Below are 22,557 nucleotides of genomic sequence, written 5' to 3'. Positions count from 1 at the left end.
TGCACCGCTCCCAAGGGGTTTTAGTAACTGTGCACACAGGCGTGACACGGGCTGGGGGGCTTGGGTCCCAGCATCCTCCCAGGGCCCACCAGCCTGCCCTTCTTTGGCTCTCTGAGGCTTTTGGGGGCCGCCCTCGAGTTTACTGATGGAACGCCAGTCCTGGCAGCCCCACCCCTTGTGTGAACCCCCTGGGTCTGCCTGACACCTCCCCTGCTGTCCTGTCCTGTGTTCCTCTAGGCCTGTGTGGCTACCACGTTTCAGTGTGTGCACTTCTGGGGCTGGAAGGCCCTGGAGAGCTCCTCGGACCAAAGTGATGCCATTGCCCCCAAGGACATGACCGGTTTCCAGATAATCCTGTGCTCTGTCTTGGTGAGGAAGCTGAGGGGGGATGGCCCCATGGGAGGTGGCCCCCGGGGGCTTGGGGCTTCATCCTGTGACCTTGCGTTCACCTTCTGGACGTGCGGTGTTGAGACCAGCTCTGTCCAGCAGAAAGAGAATGCAAACCACATACATACCCATTTTTAAGATTTCTGTTAATGTGAAAAGAGGTGAAACCAAATTTAATAGTAGATTTTATTTAACCCAGTAGATCCAAATCATCATCATTTCAACATGCAATCAATATAAAATTATAAATGTCATGGTTTACCTTCTTGGGGTAGTGTCTTCAATATCCGGGAGGCACTTTACACTTAATTCAGACTAGCCACATGTCAGGTGCTCAAGGACCAGGTGTGGTCAGTGGCTACCATATTGGACAGTGCAGGTTGTGGGCAAATGTAATCTCTCTGGGCCAGAGAAGAATAACTGAAGACTGAAGGTCCTTAAGTTGCTCAGCTACAAATCTGCTGTGTGACTTTGATATGTGCACTTGCCCTCTCTGGGCAGACCCTTCAGCCTCAGACAGATGGGACTGCTCTTTGTGAGCAGCTGGTCTCCAGGACCTCATCCTCCATGGCTCTGGGTGCCACTTGTTTTTTGCAGACTCAGAGAAAGACTGCCGTTCTCTACAGCTTCTTGCTAGAAACAATGACGTATGTTAAAAGTAACTTGTCAAGGATCAGAATCGCTGCATGTACCCTGGCAGGTGAGCAGGCAAGTGTTTCCTGATGCAGGAGGGAGCTTGAAGGCCATCAGGTCAGACCCAGACCTGGAGCAGGGGGACAGGTGTTGGGACCTGGGTTCAGGTGGAAGTCCCTGTCTGTGTGTCCCAAGGAGCTTCCTACACGCCCTATTCTCAACTAAGCATCCTCAACTAAACCCTCAACAGGGACCCTCCTAAGGTGAAACCAGATCTCTCACTGACCTAATATTCGTGTGATGAACATTTCCTGGCTATCATTTCAGGAATCATTATGAAGCAGATGTCTGCACGTTACCTTAAAAAGCTGGACTTTCCTACATTACGGAATTGTAAGTAATGGAGACTCAAGTATGAGTCAAAAATGAGTCCACTAAGCTCATTTGGGAGCTTAGGGAAACTGCCTGAGGGGAGAGGCAGCTGACCCTGGTTGTCTTTGGGGTAGGGGTGTAGCCAGGGCACAGAGAGGTGGATGAGCGGGACGTGCGATGGGCTTTCCAGCAAGACAGCTCTGAGGGCTCCCTGTGCTCTCTGCCCGCTCCCTGCCACACACTTTGATGAAATAACTCGCCCTGATTCATATGGCCAATCCACACAGCAGTTGGGTCCTGTGGGTGGTCTTTCTGTCCCTGTTGACGTAACGGAAGCCCCCAGAGATGGGAGATGTGTGTGGAGACGTGGCTGCACCTGCCACCTTCTGAATTCACACACAGTGGGGTGAAGTCCACAGCCCCTGTGAGCCCCTCGCCCCGCAGTCAGCTCCCCGGGCAGGGCTTTCATCAGCACACACTGCCCAGGGCAGGCGGAGGGCGCGGGCCTGGCCTCGAGGGTCCCCATCCTCTCCTGATTAAGCTCGCTCTCAGCTCTCCAGGAGCTACAGCTGGACTCGGATCCTGGGGTCCGGAGGGCATCCCTGGAGACTCTCAGAATCTTGGATACCTGTAGTCATCACTGGCTTTTGGCTTCACCCTAAGGAATTTCCTAGGTGGTCTGACTACAGAATGTACCTGCCTCTCCCCAGCGTGCCAACCCCACCACGGCGATGCAAACCACTTTTAATTTAGTTTGTAAGAAAAGCATTGTTCTTAAATAATCAGCGTCCCTTTCTTTCCTCCCACTGAAATAAACCTCCCTCGCCATTTGGAGAGCAGATTCCTGACTGTAAGGTGATGTCGCCCCAGAGCCAAGACAGTGGGACAAAGGGCAACTTCACTCCCGCTTCCCCCGAGTGTGTGTACGTCCGGCAGCTCCTCTCAGCCCAGAGGATCTGGGGCCCCCCTTGTGTCTTCACTGCATTTCAGCTCCACAGTTCCACCCATGTGGATGGTGTGTCCATTGCCAGGCACTGTGCTGGGGTAACCAGAGGAGCCCAGCTGCTGTCTGGACTCTGCTTCCAGGGACCCCGCTCTTAAAGGGACAGGAGGCATCTACCAGTGACCATGATACGCATCATGGTGAGGGAGGGTGGCCGCCAGTGGGGGCAGTGCTGGTGCCCGTGCAGCGCACAGGGAGTGTTCATAGCCAGGAGGTAATCCGGGGGGGTTTCAGAGAGGAAGTGACACCACACCCTCTACCCTCACCCTTTCCACATCAGGGCCTGCTGGACCAGGATGGGGAGGGACCCAGCAAGGTCTGGAGCAGAGCCCAGCAGAGGGTCAAGAAGGAGGAATTATCTCCAAGCCCAAGAAACAAGCAGGCACCACCCTGGGCACCATGGGCGGAGGTGCTGCTGAGCAGTCCCGGAAATCAACCTGCACCAGAGGCTTCTGGGAAGCGTGCTCTCACACTGTTTGGCGGCTCCCGTGGAATAGACAGTGAAGTTATTTCCCGCCAAGTGATGAAGATCGTTGCTGCCGGAAGACTTGAGTCCCACTGACACAGTTGAAAGGGATGTGCCCTTCGGTACAGGTCCTGGGGGAAGCCATACAATTGTAAAATCAGGTCTCTGATCAATTCCTTAATGCCCCTGCGAAACATTTCCAGATGATTTATCGACCCAAACTCAGAAAGCAAAAATTTAAGACAACATAGTATTGTCTTAAACCTACCCTAGGTTTTCCTTTAAAAGTAATAGAAGCCAGCAAAAATAAAGCATCAACTTTTCTATGTTAAAATATATCTTCTGTACGATAAAATATCATAAAGTCAAACAAGTCGCAGATGGAAGAAGTTACTTGCAATTTATGTAAAACTAGATTGATTCATATAATTGGACTGGCATACAGCATATGCCCACATCAGTAACACAGCAAATTAAAAAGCAGTGTCAAGAGGAGAGCGTGTTGGAAAAGCCAGGCCCCCAGGAGGGCATGCGAGCTGCAACGCTGTGCATTTCACACCCACAGCAGTGGCGCTGGCTAGTGGCAGCGGTGTGGGGAATGGGACCTTTTATTATTGCTGGATGGAGTGCAAATGGGATTAGGCATTTGGGAGAGGACTTCGGCAGTAATCATGGAAGTTGAAGACATGACCAAGTCACCTCTGGGTGGGGCTGCAGGTCGATCTGCACATGTGCACAAGGATGGTGGCTGAAGAGTATTCTTAGCAGCAAACACCCAGTGGGACAGTGGGACACACCAGCTACCCAAGGAACTCTACAATGAGACCCATGTTCATCAGTCAGCTCCTGTCAAATGCAAGCACCTCTTGGTGAGACAAAGTTGCACAGTGCATACAGCCCCGAGTTATTTATGTGAAAGTTAAAAACACATACCATTCTGTATAGTTAATGGGGTCCTTTATTGGCAGATCCTATAAATTGGCTGAGAGGATCTAGCCAACTTCCTCTAGGCCCTTCTGCCACACCTTCCTCCCCTAGGCGATACAGCATCACAAACTCAGTTTTCCAGCCTCTGGCAGCTAGGCCTGGCCAGTGAGACTTCGCACGACTGCTAGGTATGGAGGGCGGGGGAGGGAGGCCAGGCACAAGCAGTTTGGGGCAAGGATGATAGCTTTCCTGTTGAAGGAGAAATGGGGGTTGTGCTCTTAGGAAGCCGCAGGCATGCGGGAAAGGTCTAGAATTGCAGGGCCATACCCATCTGGTCTGAGCCAGCAGTCCCCTGCCAGCCTGTACTGAGGGAAAATGAACCTCCTGCAAGGTGTAAGGCTCTTGGCCAGGCTCTCGGCTCCAGGCAGTGCAGGCCCTCCCAGTTCACAGGGCTCTGGGCTGAATGTGGCCCCCCAGATTCACAAGTGGAAGCCCTAACCCCCAGTGTGATGGTAGCTGAGACAGGGCCTTTGGGAGGTAATTGGGTTTGGATGAGGTCACAAGGGTGGGGCCCCCATGACGGGATCAGTGCCCTCCTAAGAGACACCAGAGCTCCTCCTCTGTCCACATGACACGGCAAGAAGGTGGCTGTCTGCAGGCCGGGAAGTGGGTCCTCCCAGAGCCCGACTGTGCTGGCTCCCTGATCTCAGTCTTCCAGCCTCCAGAAACAAACTTCTTTTGTTTAAGTACCCAGTCTTTGGTATTTTGTTACGGCAGCCAGAGCTGAGTAAAACACGCAGGTAATGTCCTAGTGAAACAAGATGTGGGTGGAAAGCGTACATCAATACAGGGAGAATGGTCACCTAGGGACGGAGGGTGGGAAGGAAAGGTGTGCAACTCAATCTCATCTCTAAACTTTTACTTAAAAAATCCATTACACACAGCAATATATTAACCATTTACTCAGGATGTTGGTACATGGGTTTTGTCACTGTGTTCTGAGTACTTGAAATATTTTATCTAAAAAAGTCACTGTCCAAGGCCAAGTTATAAGGGGGGAATTTATACTTGGAGATCATTGAAATCCCACCAGAGAGAGATGCGAGAACCAGTGAATTGCCAGAGCTCTCTGCGTTCCCGGCGTCTACCTTGGCCCATTCCAGTACAAGCCAATAAGCCCTCTGTACCTTATGGTGGCCCAGATGAGAAACTGTCTCTACAACTGAAAAAACAAAAACAAGAATTAAAAATTTTAAATGTTATGTGTATCAAAAATATAGACAAAATTAAAGGGCATAAAAATTAAAACAATCAATCAAAAAACAAAGCAAAAAAAAAGAAAGTCACTGTGATATCCTATTATAAACAGCTCCAATAAAAATCATGAGGTGTCATGGGTGCTGTGTCATGGGTGCTGAGTGACTACAAGTGTGTTTTGGGACCATCACAGGACTGTTTATGTTTTCATCTAAAAATACTAGGAATTACTTTTATGGGTTAAGTCGTACGATGGTTCAATTTGTTACCTCCTATTATGGAAGATACCAAGTCCCATGGGTCTGAATTTAAAAGACTAAGCAGCTGTATCTTCCTTCCAGGATCACTGTATCCAGGGCTGAAACTTAGGTTTCATAGCAAACGATTTCTCTAAGGAAATAGGAAATGTAAGGGAGGATTCTCTGGTCACATCTAAATGTAACAAAGAAAACATGAGAAAAATCAGCCTATAAAGAATAACATTAAAATTTTTAATTGGTCAACTTTATTCAAATAATTTCCAAGAACCCAGAGAGTCATCTCAACGGAACCAATTTCATAGAAATTTGCTTTGAAGGGCAGATAAGCAAAGCAAGTTGTCACATATTCTTGAGAATTTAAAAAAATACATAAAAATCAGAGAGGAAAGAGGGAGTACTTCAGAATAACTTGGCAATAGATTTTCAGCTTTGAGGTTTTCTAACACGAAATCACTTTTCTCTTCCATCCTGAAAGATGTGTTGTTCTTTCCTCTAAAAAAAAAAAAAAAATGGATTTCAGTATAATTCTATTTTAATTCCCATTGCCTGCCCTCAAAAGCTTAACTGTTGTATTCAACTCCATCGAATATATATAAATATTTCAGTCATTATAGAGAATGCTATGATGCTTAATAAATACCCAACGGAACGTAAAGAAAAAAAAAAGTAACGGTAACCCTTCAGGCAGGCAGTGCAAACTGGTGGTTAAGGCCACGGGCTTTCGAATCCTGGCCCAGCCATGCGCTGCCTGTGTGGATTCAGCAGTTAAGACTACATTTCCTTATTTATAAGAAGAGCTAGCACTGCCTATTGGACAGAACCTATCTAATCAAAGTGTTCACATGGGGATTAAGGAAGAAGGGTGTAAAAAAGTGTTAACACGGCCTGGAGCACAGAGGGCACTCAGAGGTTAGCCCTTAAAATTCCTTGCGTTCACAGCTCATGCAGATTCGGTCCCTTTCCTCAAGAAGTTTATAATGTTAGGTAGAGAAAGAAAAGAAAATACAGAAAAATGGTTAAGTATGTTTATATTGTAGTTCCAGAAGGAGCCGGCCAAACCAAACTCAGTCAGATCCCATCAGCCAGTGGACAAGTGACATGGACTCGGGATACATCGCCCAAATTCCTGCGTGCGACACGCTGAAATGCATGCTGGGAAAGCTGGCACCTACGTGAGAAAATTTAACCCCTCAGGGCGGCTTCCCTCTGGAGAAGATACAATGGTGCATGCAGGGTAACGCTTCAGCTTAAGGCACCTGCTCAAGCTAAACCGTGGCCAAGGCTGGGGAGCAGATGGGCTTCAGTGGGGAGGACAGGAGACCGTGGGCCGAGCAGCAGCGTGTGGTCCGGCCCCTCACGTGTGTGGGATGCTGCTGGGGGTTCTCCAAGGGCTGACTCCTGCTCTGTCCCCAGGAGGGATCCAGAAGGGGTCAGAGTTGTCAATTCTAGATCAGTTTTGCCTGCAACAGCTACGTTCTGAGTGTGAGGTGAAGAGGCTGGAAGTGACAGTTTGACAAGGATGGCATAGTGTCTTAAGGGAAGCTTTTTAGAAACATCCCCTAAATGCATTCCAATAGAAAATGTGTAAAAATGCTGATTTTAGAGGAAGGGAAAGAATTTGGGAGAAAGTTTGGAAGATGAACACCTAAGGATCCTGTTGCAAAACACCCACATTCGACAAACAGAAACGTACCTTCTTCTCTTCCCAGGTGGCCTATACAGAGCCAGCCTCTTCCCCAGGCCTCGGGATGGCTCTGCCCACAGGTGAGAAATCCCAGGGTCCAGTCCACCGTCTGCACACCTGAGGGTCTGATAATCGGCGTCGCTTTGTGGGGACTTGGTGGCCCCAGCTGGCATCGAGAGCAAAGCCTGTAGATGGAGGGGCCCCAATTGTGTTTGAGCCGAGGGGACTCTTAATGCTCTGCTGGGGTGATGATGACAAGCTTGGGGGGCCCTGGGAGCCAGAGTCTGGACGGAATTTTCCTGAGAAGTCTTCTTTTGGATACCGAACTCCCACACTTGCTTTATCTGGAGATGCTCTGGTACCTGAAGGCACCTGCGTCTGCTGAAGCGATTTTTGGCAATACTTTTGATGAAGCTTGTCAAATTTTTCTTTAATGTCATTGTAACGATCCCTGGCACAGCCTGGAGGCTGTACCCTGGGTACTGAAATGGCTTTGTTGAGTGATACCGACTTCCTAAATCCTCCCGGATCATTTCCTTGACAAGCAAGGTCAGAGGTCTGCTCCGAGCGGCCCGGGCTGCATGTGGAGTTGGTCTTTGAAAGGGAAGGGAAGGAGTCACTCTTTGGTGGGCAGCTACCCTCTCTGATAGATCCTTTGCCCAGGCTTTCAAAAGCCTCACTCAACCTCTTAGCTTTTGCTCTGCGGAGAGGGCTACTCGGCCTGTGGGCTTCTATGCCCTGGGGGCTCCCAGGGCTTGCTGGACCACCTCTGTACACATCCACAGACGAGGAGCCGGGAAGGTATGTCAGGCAGGGCTGCTTCCTAAGATTCGAGCAATATTCCTGATGAAGCTTGTCAAATCTGATTTCGATCTCCCTGTAACGATTCCCTCCCTCGCCCGGCGGTACTCTGGGTCTAGAACCTATTTTTACAGGAGAAATCAACCAGTTTAATGTCATGAATCTATTTTCCTGATCAAGATGATACACTGCATTGGAGTCTAAGTAAGTCAATGAAGAATGATGCTTCTGAGGCGTTCTCGGAAGCTCCTTCCAATGTGAAGCGAATGCGTGGATCTGGGGTTGGTTTATTTCAAGAAAAGCCCTTCCCAGTTTTAAACCCGTCTTATGGCCAGAAACATCGAGTACGTTCTCGCGATCTCTTAACACTGCCACGTCCTTCGCAGGTTCGGAGCCGGGTGGACGTCTCTCCCGGGGGCTCCTCCGAGAGCGCCCGCCTCCTCTGCAGCTCGTTCTGTCCATTCTGCTCTTACACCTGTGCCTCCGCTTGGAGCTCCAGTTCTGGCGGATGAACGTCTTGGTGGAGATGACGCAGGAGGGCCTCGCACCCAGCAGGCAGCTCATGGAGTGCAGCATGCCTGCGTACAGATCGCTGAGCGTCGCGTTGCAGATGTCCTCAGCCTCAGAGCATGGGCCGCTCGAGAAGCTGCTGCCACCGGTCCCTCCCTGTAAGGAGATGCCATCACCCCTCGGCACCAGGGCCAGGTCTGCTGAGCTAGAGTGCAAAGCATCACCCTCTCTGGGCAATGAAGTTGGCTGAAATGGGCCACCGGGACTCTCTTCAGAGTTGCCACCGTAGTATCCTGGAGAAACACACACACAAGGCAAAGGCACGTTAACCATTTAAAACCGACCACATGCAGAGATCAGGGAACCGAAGGCTGGATGGGGACCAGGGTTTTTACTTTTTTTTAATTATTATTTTTAATTGAGATATAACTGACATATAACATTATAGTTCTTTTTTTTTTGTGGTACACGGGCCTCTCACTGTTGTGGCCTCTCCCGTTGCAGAGCACAGGCTCCGGACGCGCAGGCTCAGCGGCCATGGCTCACGGGCCTAGCTGCTCCGCGGCATGTGGGATCTTCCCGGCCCGGGGCACGAACCTGCGTCCCCTGCATCGGCCGGTGGACTCTCAACCACCGCGCCACCAGGGAGGCCCTGTGAGTTCTTTTTAAGCAATACGAAAAACAAAAGCAAAAGAAAAATTCAGAAATATTTGGGAATAGACTCTTCTCAGAGATTTCTTTCTAGCTACCAAAACAATTTACTCTCCACTGACCTTCCTAAAAGGAGTCTTCCTTCCCTGTGTGATGGTTTGGAAATCGGTTGCCTTGTCAAAGATTAATTAGAAACCAGAAAATAATGACCCTGTTTGCCTACAGGGCTGGGTGGGGAAGGGAGAAGCCTCCTGAACACACCTCTTCACACGGCTTTGACTTTTGCATCATGTTAAATGTTTTACATATTAGAAAAATAAAATTAAACCAACAAAGATGGGGATAACTCTAAAACTGAATACAGACAGGGAACATGACCCTGACTGTATGTCAGACTGACAACAACCGAAAGAGAAAACAGAATCCAAATAGCTCTGAACGCGCTCCCTCAGTGGGATATTATCTGAGGGTGACAGTGCTGCTTGGAGATCTGGAACCTTCTTCAGCACATTGTTGAGCCGAGTGGTACCAGGTGCTGTGATTCTGAGGCCACTTTGTGCTGCACGACTGGCCAAATGAGCCTCGTTGTTAAGGAGGAGCCAGCGGGGGCTGGGGGAAAACGCTGGAATCAGGGTGGGGGAGGAAGAGCTCAAAACCCCACGGGGACAGGTCGGAGGATGCAGAAGCCAGCACGGAAGGGGCTCCTCCAGGCTTAACGGGTGATGAAAACTGACAACAGATTCTTATGTGAATTAAAAAAAAAAAAAGAGTCCATGAGTTCTTACTGATTCTGGAAAAGTTAAATAAAGAAAAAGCATGTTGGGGCGGATAAAGGAAGGGAAAAAAAGAAATGGAAGGGAGACAGCTCAGCCTTCTTTATACAAGAATGCCAACGAATGCAGGCAGGGGGAATGGCAGAACCAGAAAAGGCCTGTGTTCGGCCCCAGCTCAGGCAACGGTCATGGCGAGATGCTAAAAACCATGGGGTGCGAGGGTTCTGGGGAAAAGGCTACAAGGCAACTTCAAGGGGTCATCCACAGATGATTCCAAGGATAAGAGGCACTTCTGCAGTGAGAAAACTGGTGGGGCCTCTGCCTCAACTGTGCAGCCAGACTCAAGTCACCAACAATGGGACAGGCTGACAGGACGTCCCAAGAGGACAAAAACGTCACCTGTGTAGTATTTTTGCCAAAAATGTTTAACATAAACTTAACCACATATAAGTCCAAATTGAAGGACATTCTGCAAATCTACTGGAGGCCAGGATTATTCAAGAAAGTCAGTGATGGCAAAGATGACGATGGCGACAACGGCAAGGCCGAGGGGCCCTTCTGGACTGAAGGAGACAGCACGACAGGTGGTGCCCCAGTGGGTCCTGAGCTGGTTCAACAAACAAAAAAGGCTGCAAATGACAACGATGGCACGACTGGGTGAAACCGTATCGTGTCACTGTGACATTTCAACGTGTGCCAAGTTTAATGTGGTTCTGAGGGGACTCAGCCTGTTCTTCGGAGACACTGGAGCATTTAGGGATGGTATATACACGAACGCAAATACATACACACACGTGTACGTGCGTGTATGTCGGGAGTGATGGAGCAAACGTGACACAATGTGAATTGCTAAATGTAGGGAAAGGATGTTTATTGTATGAGTCCTACATTTCTGGAGATTCAAAAATTTTCAAAATGCTAAGTTGGGATAAAGAGCTAATTAGCAATTAGCATGCGAGTCCCAGAAGGAAGGAGCACTTTGTTTCTTAACACGTAATAATTTACCTATGACGTGCACGTGTCTCTCACAGTTCGTGGTGATGAAACATGCCCAGCGCAGGGCGCCGTGGCTCTACCACAAGTGAATGGTCCGTGCAAAGTTTCTACGTCACACTCACCTCGGGCAGGCCTGGAGGGCGAGGCCAATGAAGGGACCAGGGTCGTACGGGTGTCCTTTCCCTCTCCGTAACTGGCATACTGAAATCAAAGCAGATGACTTTAACAAAGGAGTTGTCAGGTGTCGGCTCGGGCTTCCTGCCCCAACTGCTCTCCCAACCACCGACGGCGCATCCGTTTGCGGCTGCAGTGGTGACACGCGCGACCATGATGACAGACAGCGGCCGGCTGGGCCTCCAGCAGTGGTGGGAAGAGCTGTCTTAGCAAGATCCAGGAGCTCTGCCCCCATGGCCTCCAGGTACCGCCCCCTGCCGCCCAAGGGCCACCACTGCCCCACGTCTGCCAGGATCTCTCTCGGGAGGTCTGGCGGCTTTTCCTCCTCCACCGTTATCCTCTGACAGCAAGGACGGCCGGTCCAGGTGGATGGAGGGAAGGAGAACCTGTTGCTGGGACAACGGAGCTGGTCCCGGCCGTGGCCTCCTTCCCCGACCGGCAGGGCGACCAAAAGGCCACGCTTGCTGCTTCCAGACAAAGGAAAAAGGCGTTTCCCGGACACCCGCTCGTTCAGATACAGGCTTCTCACTGGCAGCAGCAGCGTAAGAAAACATCCATGCTCCTGTTAAGTTGGCTGCCTCTGAGATGAATTATTTATTCCAGAACACATACTTCCTAGTTATTTGGTATTAAAATGTCCTTTGGGGGCTTCCCTGGTGGCACAGTGGTTGAGAGTCTGCCTGCCAATGCAGAGGACACGGGTTCGAGCCCTGGTCTGGGAGGATCCCACATGCCACGGGGCAACTGGGCCCGTGAGCCACAACTACTGAGCCTGCGCATCTGGAGCCTGTGCTCTGCAACAAGAGAGGCCGCGATAGTGAGAGGCCCGCGCACCGCCATGAAGAGTGGCCCCTGCTCGCCGCAACTAGAGAAAGCCCTTGCACAGACACGAAGACCCATCACAGCCAAAAAACAAATAAATTAATTTAAAAAAATGTCCTTTGTTTTAGGAGATGAGACTGACAGGACTTGGAAAACTAAAGAGTTGGCATCCTTGCGTGAACTCCACCTTTAGCCTTTTGCTCTCCTTCAGGCAAAGCTCTAGGAAACTGGCTGCCAGGCCTGGGAGAGGGGCTGATGAGCTGCCCACCTCCCATGGGGTCCACCGCAGCCCCCGATCTCGCCAACATCACCGCCGAAGCAGGCAGAACAGGTGCCCTGTGGCCCGTGGCAGCCCCGGTCACGGCAGGGAAGGAGGGAGGTGGGCGCTACAGCTTCCCTAATTCTGCGGCTTAAAAGCCCTCTGCCTGAGGGTGGGGGCCCTACTAGATCCTGTGAGCTGCCCAGAGCATAGCGGGCAGCCGATCCCGCTGCCCGTGGGTCCCAGAGTGTCTACTCAGGAAGAGCGGCAACTGGGGAGCCTGTGAGCGAAACGGTTTGGAAGCAGCCATTGAAATGCTCTTTGCAGGCTCTGTAGCGAGTGAACAAGACGAGATGACACCTCAGTGTGTCTCTAGTTCATGGTTTACTTATATGAAGACACGCCCTAGGAAACATTACCTCCAAACACCCTTCATCCTGCAGCAGGATATCCACTTGTGTCAAGTACTTCCTCCTTAGCTCATTTTTCAATGGGCTCCAGGGCACTGCAGGCTGACACCAAAGAGAAGTCAGTATTCGTAAGAGCTGCTGGGTACGGCCGAGCTCTGGGATCCTGGGACACACTGGCAAGCCCGTTAGTGTACATGTCTTTAAATGAAGTTCCTCGAAGTCACTTCTTCACCTCCTACTGTTAGCAGCACAAAGTGGTCCAGCCCCCTCTGAAAATCTACCTGACCCTGGAATCCGACTTTAGGGAACTGACCCAATGGTAACAATCCGAAAGAAAATAGAAAGACAAAACATACCAGTTTGGAGAAGTTTATGACAATATTACTAGAACAAGAGAAAAAAAGAAACAATATTCTTCGGCGAGTTTAGGACACAACTACTGGAATTGACCCCAGTTGGTATGTTTCTAAGAAAAGAAGTTCAGTGTCCAACTCAGGGGACAGGAACCCTTGCCTCTCCTATCCCTCACCTGCCATACACTGGAAATGGGGGGCCTCAGCCTCCACTGTGCACCCCGGTGGGGCTTAGTCAGGGCCTGGGGCTGCAGACTGGGGGGACACAGGAACACACCGGGGAATGGCCGACACCTTGGCCCTTTACTGTCAGGGCCGCCTGCTCCCCTTCACTGCCACCCCAACACAACACCTCACAACGCACCCCTTTCCTCCCCCAGGGCCACCACCTAATTCTAGGTAGACACTACAAGTCACACACGGGTGTGTGGGCAAACCCCTGTACAAAAGTAGTGCTTTTAGAGGAAAACCACATGCCAGCTGTTCTGGCATCTGACCCAGGGGTGAGGTCAGAGGCTCGGGTGGACTCCGTCCTGTGCGTTCCCGTCCATCCCGAGGGCTGACCTGGAAACGCTCCCCAGAGCACCTCCCTTATGACACAGTCTCTGTGGGGAAAGACCGACTCAGAACCCAACTTTCTACACCGTGAGGTCGGTCAAGGCCCAGGGCACACTGGGATTATTCTATTTGCAGAGGGAACGTCACCCAACATTTACGTAAGTTCAGTAAATCAGGCTTGAACTGGGGCAGTACGTGCTGAACCGAGAAGGGGTGACTTGCTACCTTAGGGGATCTGAACGTGGGGACAGAGACTTGAGGGGTGATGTCAGCAAAGAGCGAGCCTCAGAAGGGGACTTACAGGAAGATGCAGGTCATGAGAATGTGTACTTGTCCCCAGCCTCAACTCTGTCCCTTCATTACAAAAGACAGGTCTTACCATCAAGTTACCAGCAACCACATCTTCTTGGAATAAAGTTGTATCAGTATCACTGCTTACTGAATCTAAAAGCAAAGGAAATTTCCATCAGAATTTTTAAAGAAAGCTTGCATTTTTCTCTCGAGGATAGTTTTTGCATTGCTTGAGTACATCTTACAGTGAAAACTCCTATTGCTTCAAGTGGCCCCCTTTAATAGGGACGTGGACATCTGTCGCCATGCAGAGAAACCATCAGAACAGGAACACGCCCAGAGTCGGGGAGACGCGGGAAAGCAACTTCTGTATCACCTCTGGCTTTTTCCATGGTCTCTGATCCTGGAAGCTGAGTCCCTCTAGGCCAGCACTGTCCAGTAGAACCTTCTGTGATGGCGGAAGGTCCCCCAGCTGCTGTCCAGGATGTCAGCCACTAGCCACACGTGTCTGTTGAACACGTGGAATGCGGGTAGGGAGGCTAGGGAACTGAATTTTAAACTTCACTTAATTTTCAGTGAATCTAGTGGTTACCACACTGGACAGTTCAGCTCAAGAAGAACTATTTCTCCTGATTTCAAGCAGTGCAGGAAATTCACGGACCCAAGGCTTTATGGAGTTAAAATTCGGATTGATACAAATAACACCCATGAGGAAACATCTCCATCAAGTTCTTTCTAGTTCTGATCTGAAAGACCACCGGTTTCCCCTTTAGGACTCCACCCATATTTCTGACTGCCCAGCGCGGGCAAGGGCCTGGGCAGGGCGGCCAAAGGCCGCAGAAAGGCCAGTCCCACAGGACATGGGTGTTCAAGAACAATTACAAAGTCTGTAATTACTCAGCTGGTTAGCTGCCACAAGGGGAAGAGCCAGGTGTGGAGCACACAGGTAAAAGTGGAAGTCTGCTCCGATCTGGGGACCAGGGGGCTTCCAGGGGGCAGCGAAAAGACAGTGGGCAGGTCAGGCATGGTCTGAACTCTTTTCACTTTCAGAGGAATGGGCAGCCATTGCAGTGCTTTGAACAGAGAAGCCACGTGACCAGATTCGCACGTTTAAAGGTGTCAGCGGGGTGGAGGCCAGGTGGAGACAGGAGCTGGCACCGTGGGGGCATGGGGCAGAGCGGCAAGAGAGACGGTGGTGGCAAAGGCACGGGACAGCGCTGTCTCAGGTATGAGGAAGAGGGAGGGGCTGAGGCCAAGAGGATGCTGGGTCTCTGGCTCATTCTACAGGGAAGACGGTGGTGGCCTTGTCCTGAGGACAGGTCTGTTGGGTTGGCTTTTTGAGCTGAGATATGCATAGTGCAGACAAAGAGTTCAAGGAGAGAGGCCGCTGGCAATAAACACACCCAGAGGGGGTCTGGGCACGGGATTCCACTGGAGTGAGGGAAAAAGATGCCCAACTCTCGGGAAAGGGCACCAGCGAAGGTGGGAGGTGGGACGATAGAGGGGCTGACAGGAGGGAGAAAGCCCGGGGAGCTCAGGGGCACTGAGGTCACGGCCAGACTTTCCAGAAGCTTTGAATGCTACTGAGAGGACCACAGGATAAAAATCAAAGAATGCCAACCGGATTCAGCCACGGGGCCGCCGGGAGCCTCACCACAAGGTGTGCTTTTGAACCGGAGCCAGAAGCCAGAAGCGGACCAGCTGAGGCATGCACGGGGGCAAGAACACCAGAGGCAGTGAAACGGGCCACTGGTACAGACTGGGCTGTGAAGGGAAGGTGAACACAGGGAGGCAGCTAGAAAGGGGCCCGAGACGGGAGATACGAATTCTGTTCTGTGTGTTCAAGGTGAGAGCTGATGGGATGTACCCAGGGTAGAGGGAGAGGCTGGGACAGAAAGAAAGATGATGGGTGGATTTCTGAGAAAACAGACTGGGCCAGGGGCTCAGCAGCACGGCTAGCCTGAGGAAGGGAAAGGAGGCCCCATGGAAACAGGAAGCAGGAGAAAGGATGCCTGCAGGGCGCGTAGGAGTTAGTGGTCCATGACACCAGCCGGCAAGGGCACATCAAAGTCTTACTGTTAATAAATTCTTGAGATTAATCTTTTTTTTTTTTTTTTGGCAAAAGGTCAAAACAAAACAAAATGGGTGGGTGGGGGTGAGGGCTTTATTATTCTAGAATATTCGAGTACCGTTTATGTGTCAAGTACCACAATGTAACTGTGAGCGAGACAGCTCCTTAGAAGAGCTTAGAAAGAAGTAACAGGGTACTTTCAAATGTTTTAGTTTTTAAAATACACCTTGGAAAAAGTCAGAGTGAGGGATCTAGACTTGAAACATTCTGACAAAAAACCCACGTCCCTCCGGACCTGGCTTTCTAGTGCCAGGACACTCACCCTCAACTTGTGTGCAGGACAAGGGAAGCTCGTGACCTCCAGCTGGGACTCGCGTGGGTCCATCTGTCCTGTCGTCTGTCTTCACCGGGGAGCCCTTGAAGTCGATAAGATACGCTTGATTCGGTCATAACACATTTCAAAGCCACTGTCAAGTAACACACCGACAATCCTTCCTCTTCCTTTAGCGTATGAGAGAACAGGAAGTTTCCTGGGGCTTCTCTTCTAGAATATTATGGTACAAAAGGCCTCAAAACTCCCAGCAGATAGACAAGCTTTCCCTTGGAAAAAGAACAGAGCTTTCTTCCTCTGGCCGTGCCAAGGGCTGCTGCCTCAGAAACCACTTGGATGGTAAGTGATGGAGCAGGGAAAGTGGGGAAACAGGGGCACGGAGTGGACAGGCCCAGGACGCCCTGGCCTGGAGGCGAGCACAGGGCCAAGGCCAAAACGAAACAGAACACAACTGTCACCATATCCTCAGGTAGAATCCGGAAATTCCAGAGGCCCCTGGGGGACTTTCTGTGACTTTTTTATCTTAACAGTGAATTTATCTCCATGTCACGAGACCCACAATTCCTTTAAAAGCCTCAGCATGTGGTGGGACCCCGGCTTGGGGAGCCACTTTCAACCTGAGCTCTGGCCACGGGGCGGTCAGCTGTCCTGACCAGGGCTCAGCCCACAGGGCAGTCAGTGGGCCGCCCCCGAGGAGGCCGTGCTTCCCTCTCTAGAGTCTCAACTGCACAACTGGCCTCTCTAACAACCATAACGAATGCCATGGATGGGCTCTCATTAGGGAAACTGGAGAATTCAAGATGCCAGATTGGCTAAAATATTTTTAGGACCACCCCAGGCTTGCAAGAACAGGAGTGAGAACGTGGTGAGGCCTGTCCCTTTCGGGGCAGTGCCCAGGCATCATCTCCTAGGTGTCTGTGAATCCTGCCTGGGGGATGTCACCACCTTTGCCTTGGGGGAGCTGGGATGGGGCAAAGTGTCCGGAGCTGTTTTGTGTCTGGAGGCATCACAGAACTTCATGGGGAAGCAGCCAATCGGCACCAGCGTCTAACTACAGGCAGCTCTGGGGTCGGAAGGAGAACCCAGGCCATGTGATAGGACAAACCCTTGAGTCAATGCACAGCCCACGGGGCCTACTGCCTCCACAGCCCCAGGGCAGGCAGCAGGTGGTGACCTGAGTGAGGCTGTACATCTGAGTTGTCATCACAGACCACGCCCAGTTTTCTAATCCCAGGAAAGGGGCTTAAAATTCCGTAGATTCCAGGGAGGGCTCCTCCTAATTTTAAGTAAAAACATTAAATAAATGTCCAGATGAGAACTCTTTGCCACCAAGACCATTCAAGCACTGGCTGATCAGTGGGTACCACTATTATGTATAATTTAAAGAATGCATATCCTTTGACATAATGATCCCACTTCCTGGCATTTACTGAACAGGGGTGACAGCACTGGGAAGAGATAAGAACGGTTCTCTGTCTCTGTATATAATAGGGGTCTAAATAAAGTTTTATTGGAACATAGCTGTACCTGTCTGTTCATCTATTGTCCTTGGCTGCTTTCCCCTTACGATGCAGAGCTGAGTGGCTGCAGCAGAGACCCCATGGGCAGCAAAGCCTGAAACATTTATCATGTAGACCGGCGGTCCCCGACCTTTTTGGCACCAGGGACTGGTTCCGTGGAAGACAATTTTTCCATGGACTGGGGCGGGAGGGTTGGGGGGTGGGGGTGGGGGGATGGTTTGGGGATGATTCAAGTGTATTACATTTATCGTGCACTTTATTTCTATTATTACATTGCAATATACAATGCAATAATTATACAACTCACCATAATGCAGAATCAGTGGGAGCCCTGAGCTTGTTTTCCTGCAACTAGATGGTCCTATCTGGGGGTGATGGGAGACAGTGACACTTGAAGTGTGTTGCTTATGTCCAGTCTAGTCCATAAGATGCAGCTTAATTGTCACTTGTCACTCACTGATAGGGTTTTGATATGAGTCTGCAAGCAACTGATTTATTATGGTCTCTGTGCCGTCAAACCTCTCTGCTAATGAAAATTTGGATTTGCAGCCGCTCCCCAGAGCTAGCATCACCGCCTCAGCTCCACCTCAGATCATCAGGCATTAGATTCTCACGAGGAGCGCTCAGCCTAGATCCTCGCATGTGCAGTTCACAGTAGGGTTTGCGCTCCTATGAGAATCTAATGCCGCCGTTGATCTGACAGGAGGCAGAGCTCAGGTGGTAATGTGAGCGATGGGGAGCGGCTGTAAATAGATGAAGCTTCGCTGGCTGGCCTGCCGTTCACCTCCTGCTGTGCGGCTGGTAGGGTCCATGGCCCAGGGGTTGGGGACCCCTGATCTAGACTTTTGCAGGAAAAGAGCGCTGATCCTGACTTATAATAAAGGAAAGTGAAAATAGCTAAATGACTAGCAATGAGAGAGCAGGTTTATTTTTAAAAAGGAGATTGAATTATACAACAGATGACAAAGAGGAGTTTTCACAAGATGTATCAAGTGGAAAAAAGAGGGTAAAAAAAAGTGTATTTAAAAGAAAAAAGGGGATAAAGAAATGTGTATTTATAAATACATATACAGGTGTCACAGTATACTAAAATATTATTATTATTAGTGACTATCTCATCTCTGCATATACAAGTCAGGTTAATTTTCAGTAGTTATATGTATTTCTAACATTTCTATGACTAAATGTATTATGTGTTAAAATAACCAATCAGGAGGAACTTTGATTTCAGATTTGCTGTTAATTGTTATGTAACCCTAATGCTGATGTTTTCATTCTTGGGCACCGGCTCCCCAACTGGCCACAAGGAAGCACCACATGGTGAGAAGTGGTGATTAAGAAGATACCAGACATCCTTACAAAAGTCACTGCCACAAAAAACCAAGACACCCTGGGTCTCACAGTAGGAAGGCCCCTCCCATGAAGGTAACAGATCACACAGCTGCTGTGTCCATGGATAAACTCGGGAAAAACACACCTGGGTTTTAAAAGGTAGTGAACGGCACAGGGCACCCTCTCCCTAATCTCTTGCTCCTTTCAGAAGAGGGAAAGATGGCTTTTTGCTTCCCGGAAGGACCTGGATTTGGTCTTTCCTGTACGGACCAGGCAAAGCAAGCTGGTAGCTGTGGCTGCAGCTGGGGATGGGGGAGGTCTATCCAGCTGGCTCCACCTTACAGGTGGGTTCCAGTTGTCAGAGCCCCTTGGTCCATGGCAGGGGAAACACAGGGGGATGCAAGGGGCAAGAGCATCACAAGCTCCTACCTGCACTTGACAAGCAACAAGAAGACATGCGTCTCAGTAAATCCTTACACACAAGAAAACAGGGCAGTTAGGGTGAGAGAACTGTGGAACGACACCCTGCAGTGGCCCCTGGGCGCAGTTCCAGCTCATCTCCACCTTTATTCACATCAACCTTCCTCCACGGCAAGGCATGGTGGCAATAAAATTTGACATTGAATACCTGGATTTGTCCCGTATTTCTTTCCTTTATTAATCTTCCTCCCCAAATTCGCAATCCTTAAGAAAAGAAATAAAAATCACTACTTAAGTAATCATGAACACTGAGTTTCTGTTCAATCTGAATTCAAAGAAAACCAAAGTGACAGGCAACAGCAAGATCTAATATAACCAAGACATAACCAAGCCACGTTCCTGATATTCTGCTGTTTCTCGTCTTTGTGAGGTTGAAGGTTTTTCAAAAATCAACACTAGACAAAAACCTGTCGTTAACGAAAATCTCTCCTACCTAGTAGGTAGCAAGCAGCTCTTTGAATCCAGCATTAAAGCCAGAGATTAAATGGAAACAACGAACGTATGTATGCCAAGTACTGTCCTCAAAATACATACACTGAGAGTAATCCATACACTACAGAGAGAGAGATCACTTTCCGAGGGCAACCTCTCTACCCCACGTACCACGCAAGTGCTTTCTCAGGACAATGTACACGTTACAGAGCAAGCCCTCGGCACAGGGGGTAAACACTGAGCTTTGGAGTCCTGCACTTACTAGCTCGCAGACTCTGGGCAAGATACTCAATCTCTCCCTAAACCTCCGTTGGCTCCCAGGTAAATTCAGTCATCGGGTTGCGAGGCTTGAGATGGTGGTTGATGATGGTAACAGCAGCAATAATTACACGGTGCTTACTCTTCCAGGCTCCAGTCTATCCCTTTCCAAGTACACCTCATTTACAACTCACTGACATATAACTCGTATGGTACTCTTAATTCCTTTTGGATAGATACTCACCAAGTTCACTGTACAGATGGGGACAGAGGCAAGGAGAAGGTGAAATAACCAGCCCAGGTTATTTGCCCATGTGGTGAGGCCAGGCTGTAAACCCAGGAGAGTGACTCTCTGGGGTCCTGACCACTGAGCTGTGTGGCCTTTCCAGAACAGAGCGACGCTTGGACAGAGGCGCTTGGAGTCAAACCAAAGCTTTGCCACTTTGGCTAAGTGCCACAGGCAAGTTCCTTAACTTCTCTCTGCTGTATCCTCTGCTATGAAACACTGATGATTCTAACAGTGCCCACCTCGCAGGGTGTTGAGAAACCTGAGACTCTTAGAAGCACAGGTATATGCTTAGCTGTCAACATGTGAATGACTCTTACTCACCTGCTGTCTTCACCATAATCAGTGTGGTTGTTAGCTCCAATCTACCCCCTATGGTTTTGCCTTAAATTGCAGGAATTCACCCTGTAAGAGTGGCCAGCTAGCATTTAATCAAAAAGTCCACTTCCTAACTGAGTGCCTCTCCAGGGGAAGCTACAGGTCTAGGGAGCTGCACTCCCATCAGCTAGAAATTTGTTAGAACACAGACCCACCGAATCCACATCCAGCATTGCTGTCAGTGGCTCCAGGAATCTGTTTCCACAAGCTCTTCAGCAGGTCTTCCACATGCTAATGTGTTTGATGCTTGACTACTGTTCTCATCAAATTGGAGTCTGAAATGAGTTTTCAACTGGTGAAATTAGTGGTGTTCAAGATATGTGAACTGACCAAAACATTCCAGACACTGCCCATCCTTGCATGAAGAGGCCATGAGAACACTGTGAAGCCCGTTGACAGCACCCTTAGGAATGATTCCTACACACTCCTGAGTCCTGCATCCCGGTTAGACTTGTCACCACCTGACAGAGGCCAGAGTAACAGAAACCTACTACTGAAATACCTTAGCTTCTGCCTGAATAAATTTTTCACCCAGGGCATGGCTAGGCCAGCTGAAAAAGCAGAGATAGGATTTCATTTAATCACAAACTGTTTTGTGTCTGTCTGTCTGGTGCACAGCAGAACCGGGTCTGAGATTCACTTTCCTTAGTAGGTAATACTGAGCTGGAATGAGGCTGAATGGCAGGCACTGACCTCACCCAGTGCAAACTTTCTCCAGCTATTTACCAAAGAGAATCCATGAGATTTAAGTCAGTTTGCAGCATCAACCATTAAACAGAATGGGTCCTTCTCCTTAGATTCAGGTCAAATTCCAAAGTACTCAGAACGTCAAATAACAGTCAATACGAGTGTTTACTAGTGCCAGGCACTGTTCCAAGAGCTTCATCTTCTGTAACTGTCACAATCTCCACGCCAAGTAAATATTATTGTCATCATCTTTCCATTTTACAGGTGAAGAAACTGAGTCACAGCCTGGCTAAAGCCATGGGCCCAAGCTGACATGGCTATTAGACAGCCAGCGGGGATGCCAACCCAGGCGGGGACATTTTTAATGAGGATGCATCTATGTGTCATCAGAATTCTGTCTTAATAAGTAATTCTGTTGGAACTAAGTAATTTATACGTTCAGGGGAACTAGTGACGGTTTAGTACCTACTGGGTGAACAAGGTTTATTTTCAAGAGAGCAGGGACAGCATTTCAAACTCTAGTAGGACACTATTCTAGTTACACTCTTAACCGTAAATATTTAGAAAGGGGGGCTGACTCGTACCCTGGGGCGTCTCGTAGGTCAGCGTGGACATCTGCACCACCGGGGCGTCCTCGAAGGGCTGGTTGTACTGCGGAAGAGGAAGGGGCATCCCGTCAGATCGGAGGGCCGAGGGGAACCCCTGACCCGGGCTGAGAAGGCGCCAGCGCGAGGCTGCAAGTCTCGGGGGTCCCGAACCCCCGTCTCTGCCCCCCAGTCCCCAACCCTGCCTCCTCCTCCCGCCCCCACTCCTTCCCCTTCCGTCCCGCTCCCCCTCCCCTCCAGCGGGGGAAGCCGCACCTTCTCTATCAGCTGCTGCATGCGCCTCTGGAAGCGGCGGCGGCTGTCCCTGAGCTTCTGCAGCAGCGCGTCCTCTCCCAGAACCTCGCCCTCCATGGCTCGCAGACAGCCAAATGCCTACTTCGACGGGAAGCCAAGCAGGGGACTGCTCTCCGCGCCGCGGTTCAAATAGCGACTCCCGCCCTTCCGGCCCGCCCCTCCGGTTTTCCATTGGCTGTCTCGGAAAGGCCGGGCGCCGATTGGGCCTTTCAAACAGGTTGTCGCAGCTTTCTCCCAGCCAATCGTTTTCCGAGCTTCCGACCCCGCCCTGCCCGGGGCGCGCGCACTGAGCGGAA

The 22,557-nt window shown here is 50.1% G+C and overlaps 2 protein-coding genes across 2 annotated transcripts in view; one reads left to right on the top strand and one right to left on the bottom strand.

The window, feature by feature from the left end:
• The window catches only part of MROH2A (maestro heat like repeat family member 2A), a gene marked incomplete at its 5' end in the record, with an annotated part of 34,353 nt that extends 32,273 nt beyond the window's left edge, over positions 1 to 2,080 (top strand). The window contains 4 exon segments of the mRNA XM_082658249.1: positions 238 to 369; positions 985 to 1,087; positions 1,348 to 1,413; positions 1,945 to 2,080. Coding sequence (XP_082514375.1) covers positions 238 to 369; positions 985 to 1,087; positions 1,348 to 1,413; positions 1,945 to 2,054 — 411 coding nt within the window. The 3' untranslated portion in view covers positions 2,055 to 2,080.
• A 3,468-nt stretch (positions 2,081 to 5,548) lies between these two features.
• HJURP (Holliday junction recognition protein) lies at positions 5,549 to 22,350 on the bottom strand. The gene is made up of 9 exons (XM_082658587.1): positions 22,223 to 22,350; positions 21,947 to 22,013; positions 19,470 to 19,525; positions 15,981 to 16,074; positions 13,676 to 13,740; positions 12,395 to 12,487; positions 10,843 to 10,921; positions 6,999 to 8,593; positions 5,549 to 5,797 (listed from the first exon to the last, which is right to left on the bottom strand). The coding sequence occupies exons 1-8, from the start codon at positions 22,316 to 22,318 to the stop codon at positions 7,020 to 7,022; spliced, it is 2,124 nt and encodes a 707-aa protein (XP_082514713.1). The 5' UTR covers positions 22,319 to 22,350; the 3' UTR covers positions 5,549 to 5,797; positions 6,999 to 7,019.
• Between the last annotated feature and the right edge of the window lie 207 nt (positions 22,351 to 22,557).

The sequence above is a fragment of the Grampus griseus genome, assembly GCF_964374135.1.
Source record: "Grampus griseus genome assembly, chromosome: 7".
Taxonomy (NCBI): Eukaryota; Metazoa; Chordata; class Mammalia; order Artiodactyla; family Delphinidae; genus Grampus; species Grampus griseus.
Note: the sequence above shows the minus strand (reverse complement) of the source record. Positions and strands in the feature narration are given on the sequence as shown.

Bases quoted from the DNA above. Each gene is read 5' to 3' on its own strand.
- HJURP (XM_082658587.1), bottom strand. From the start codon at position 22,318: ATGGAGGGCGAGGTTCTGGGAGAGGACGCGCTGCTGCAGAAGCTCAGG. The intron at 22,014-22,222 runs GTGCGGCTTCCC...CCTCTTCCGCAG, and splicing joins TGCAGCAGCTGATAGAGAAG to TACAACCAGCCCTTCGAGGA. The intron at 12,488-13,675 runs GTAAGACCTGTC...CTTTGGTGTCAG, and splicing joins TGGTTGCTGGTAACTTGATG to CCTGCAGTGCCCTGGAGCCC.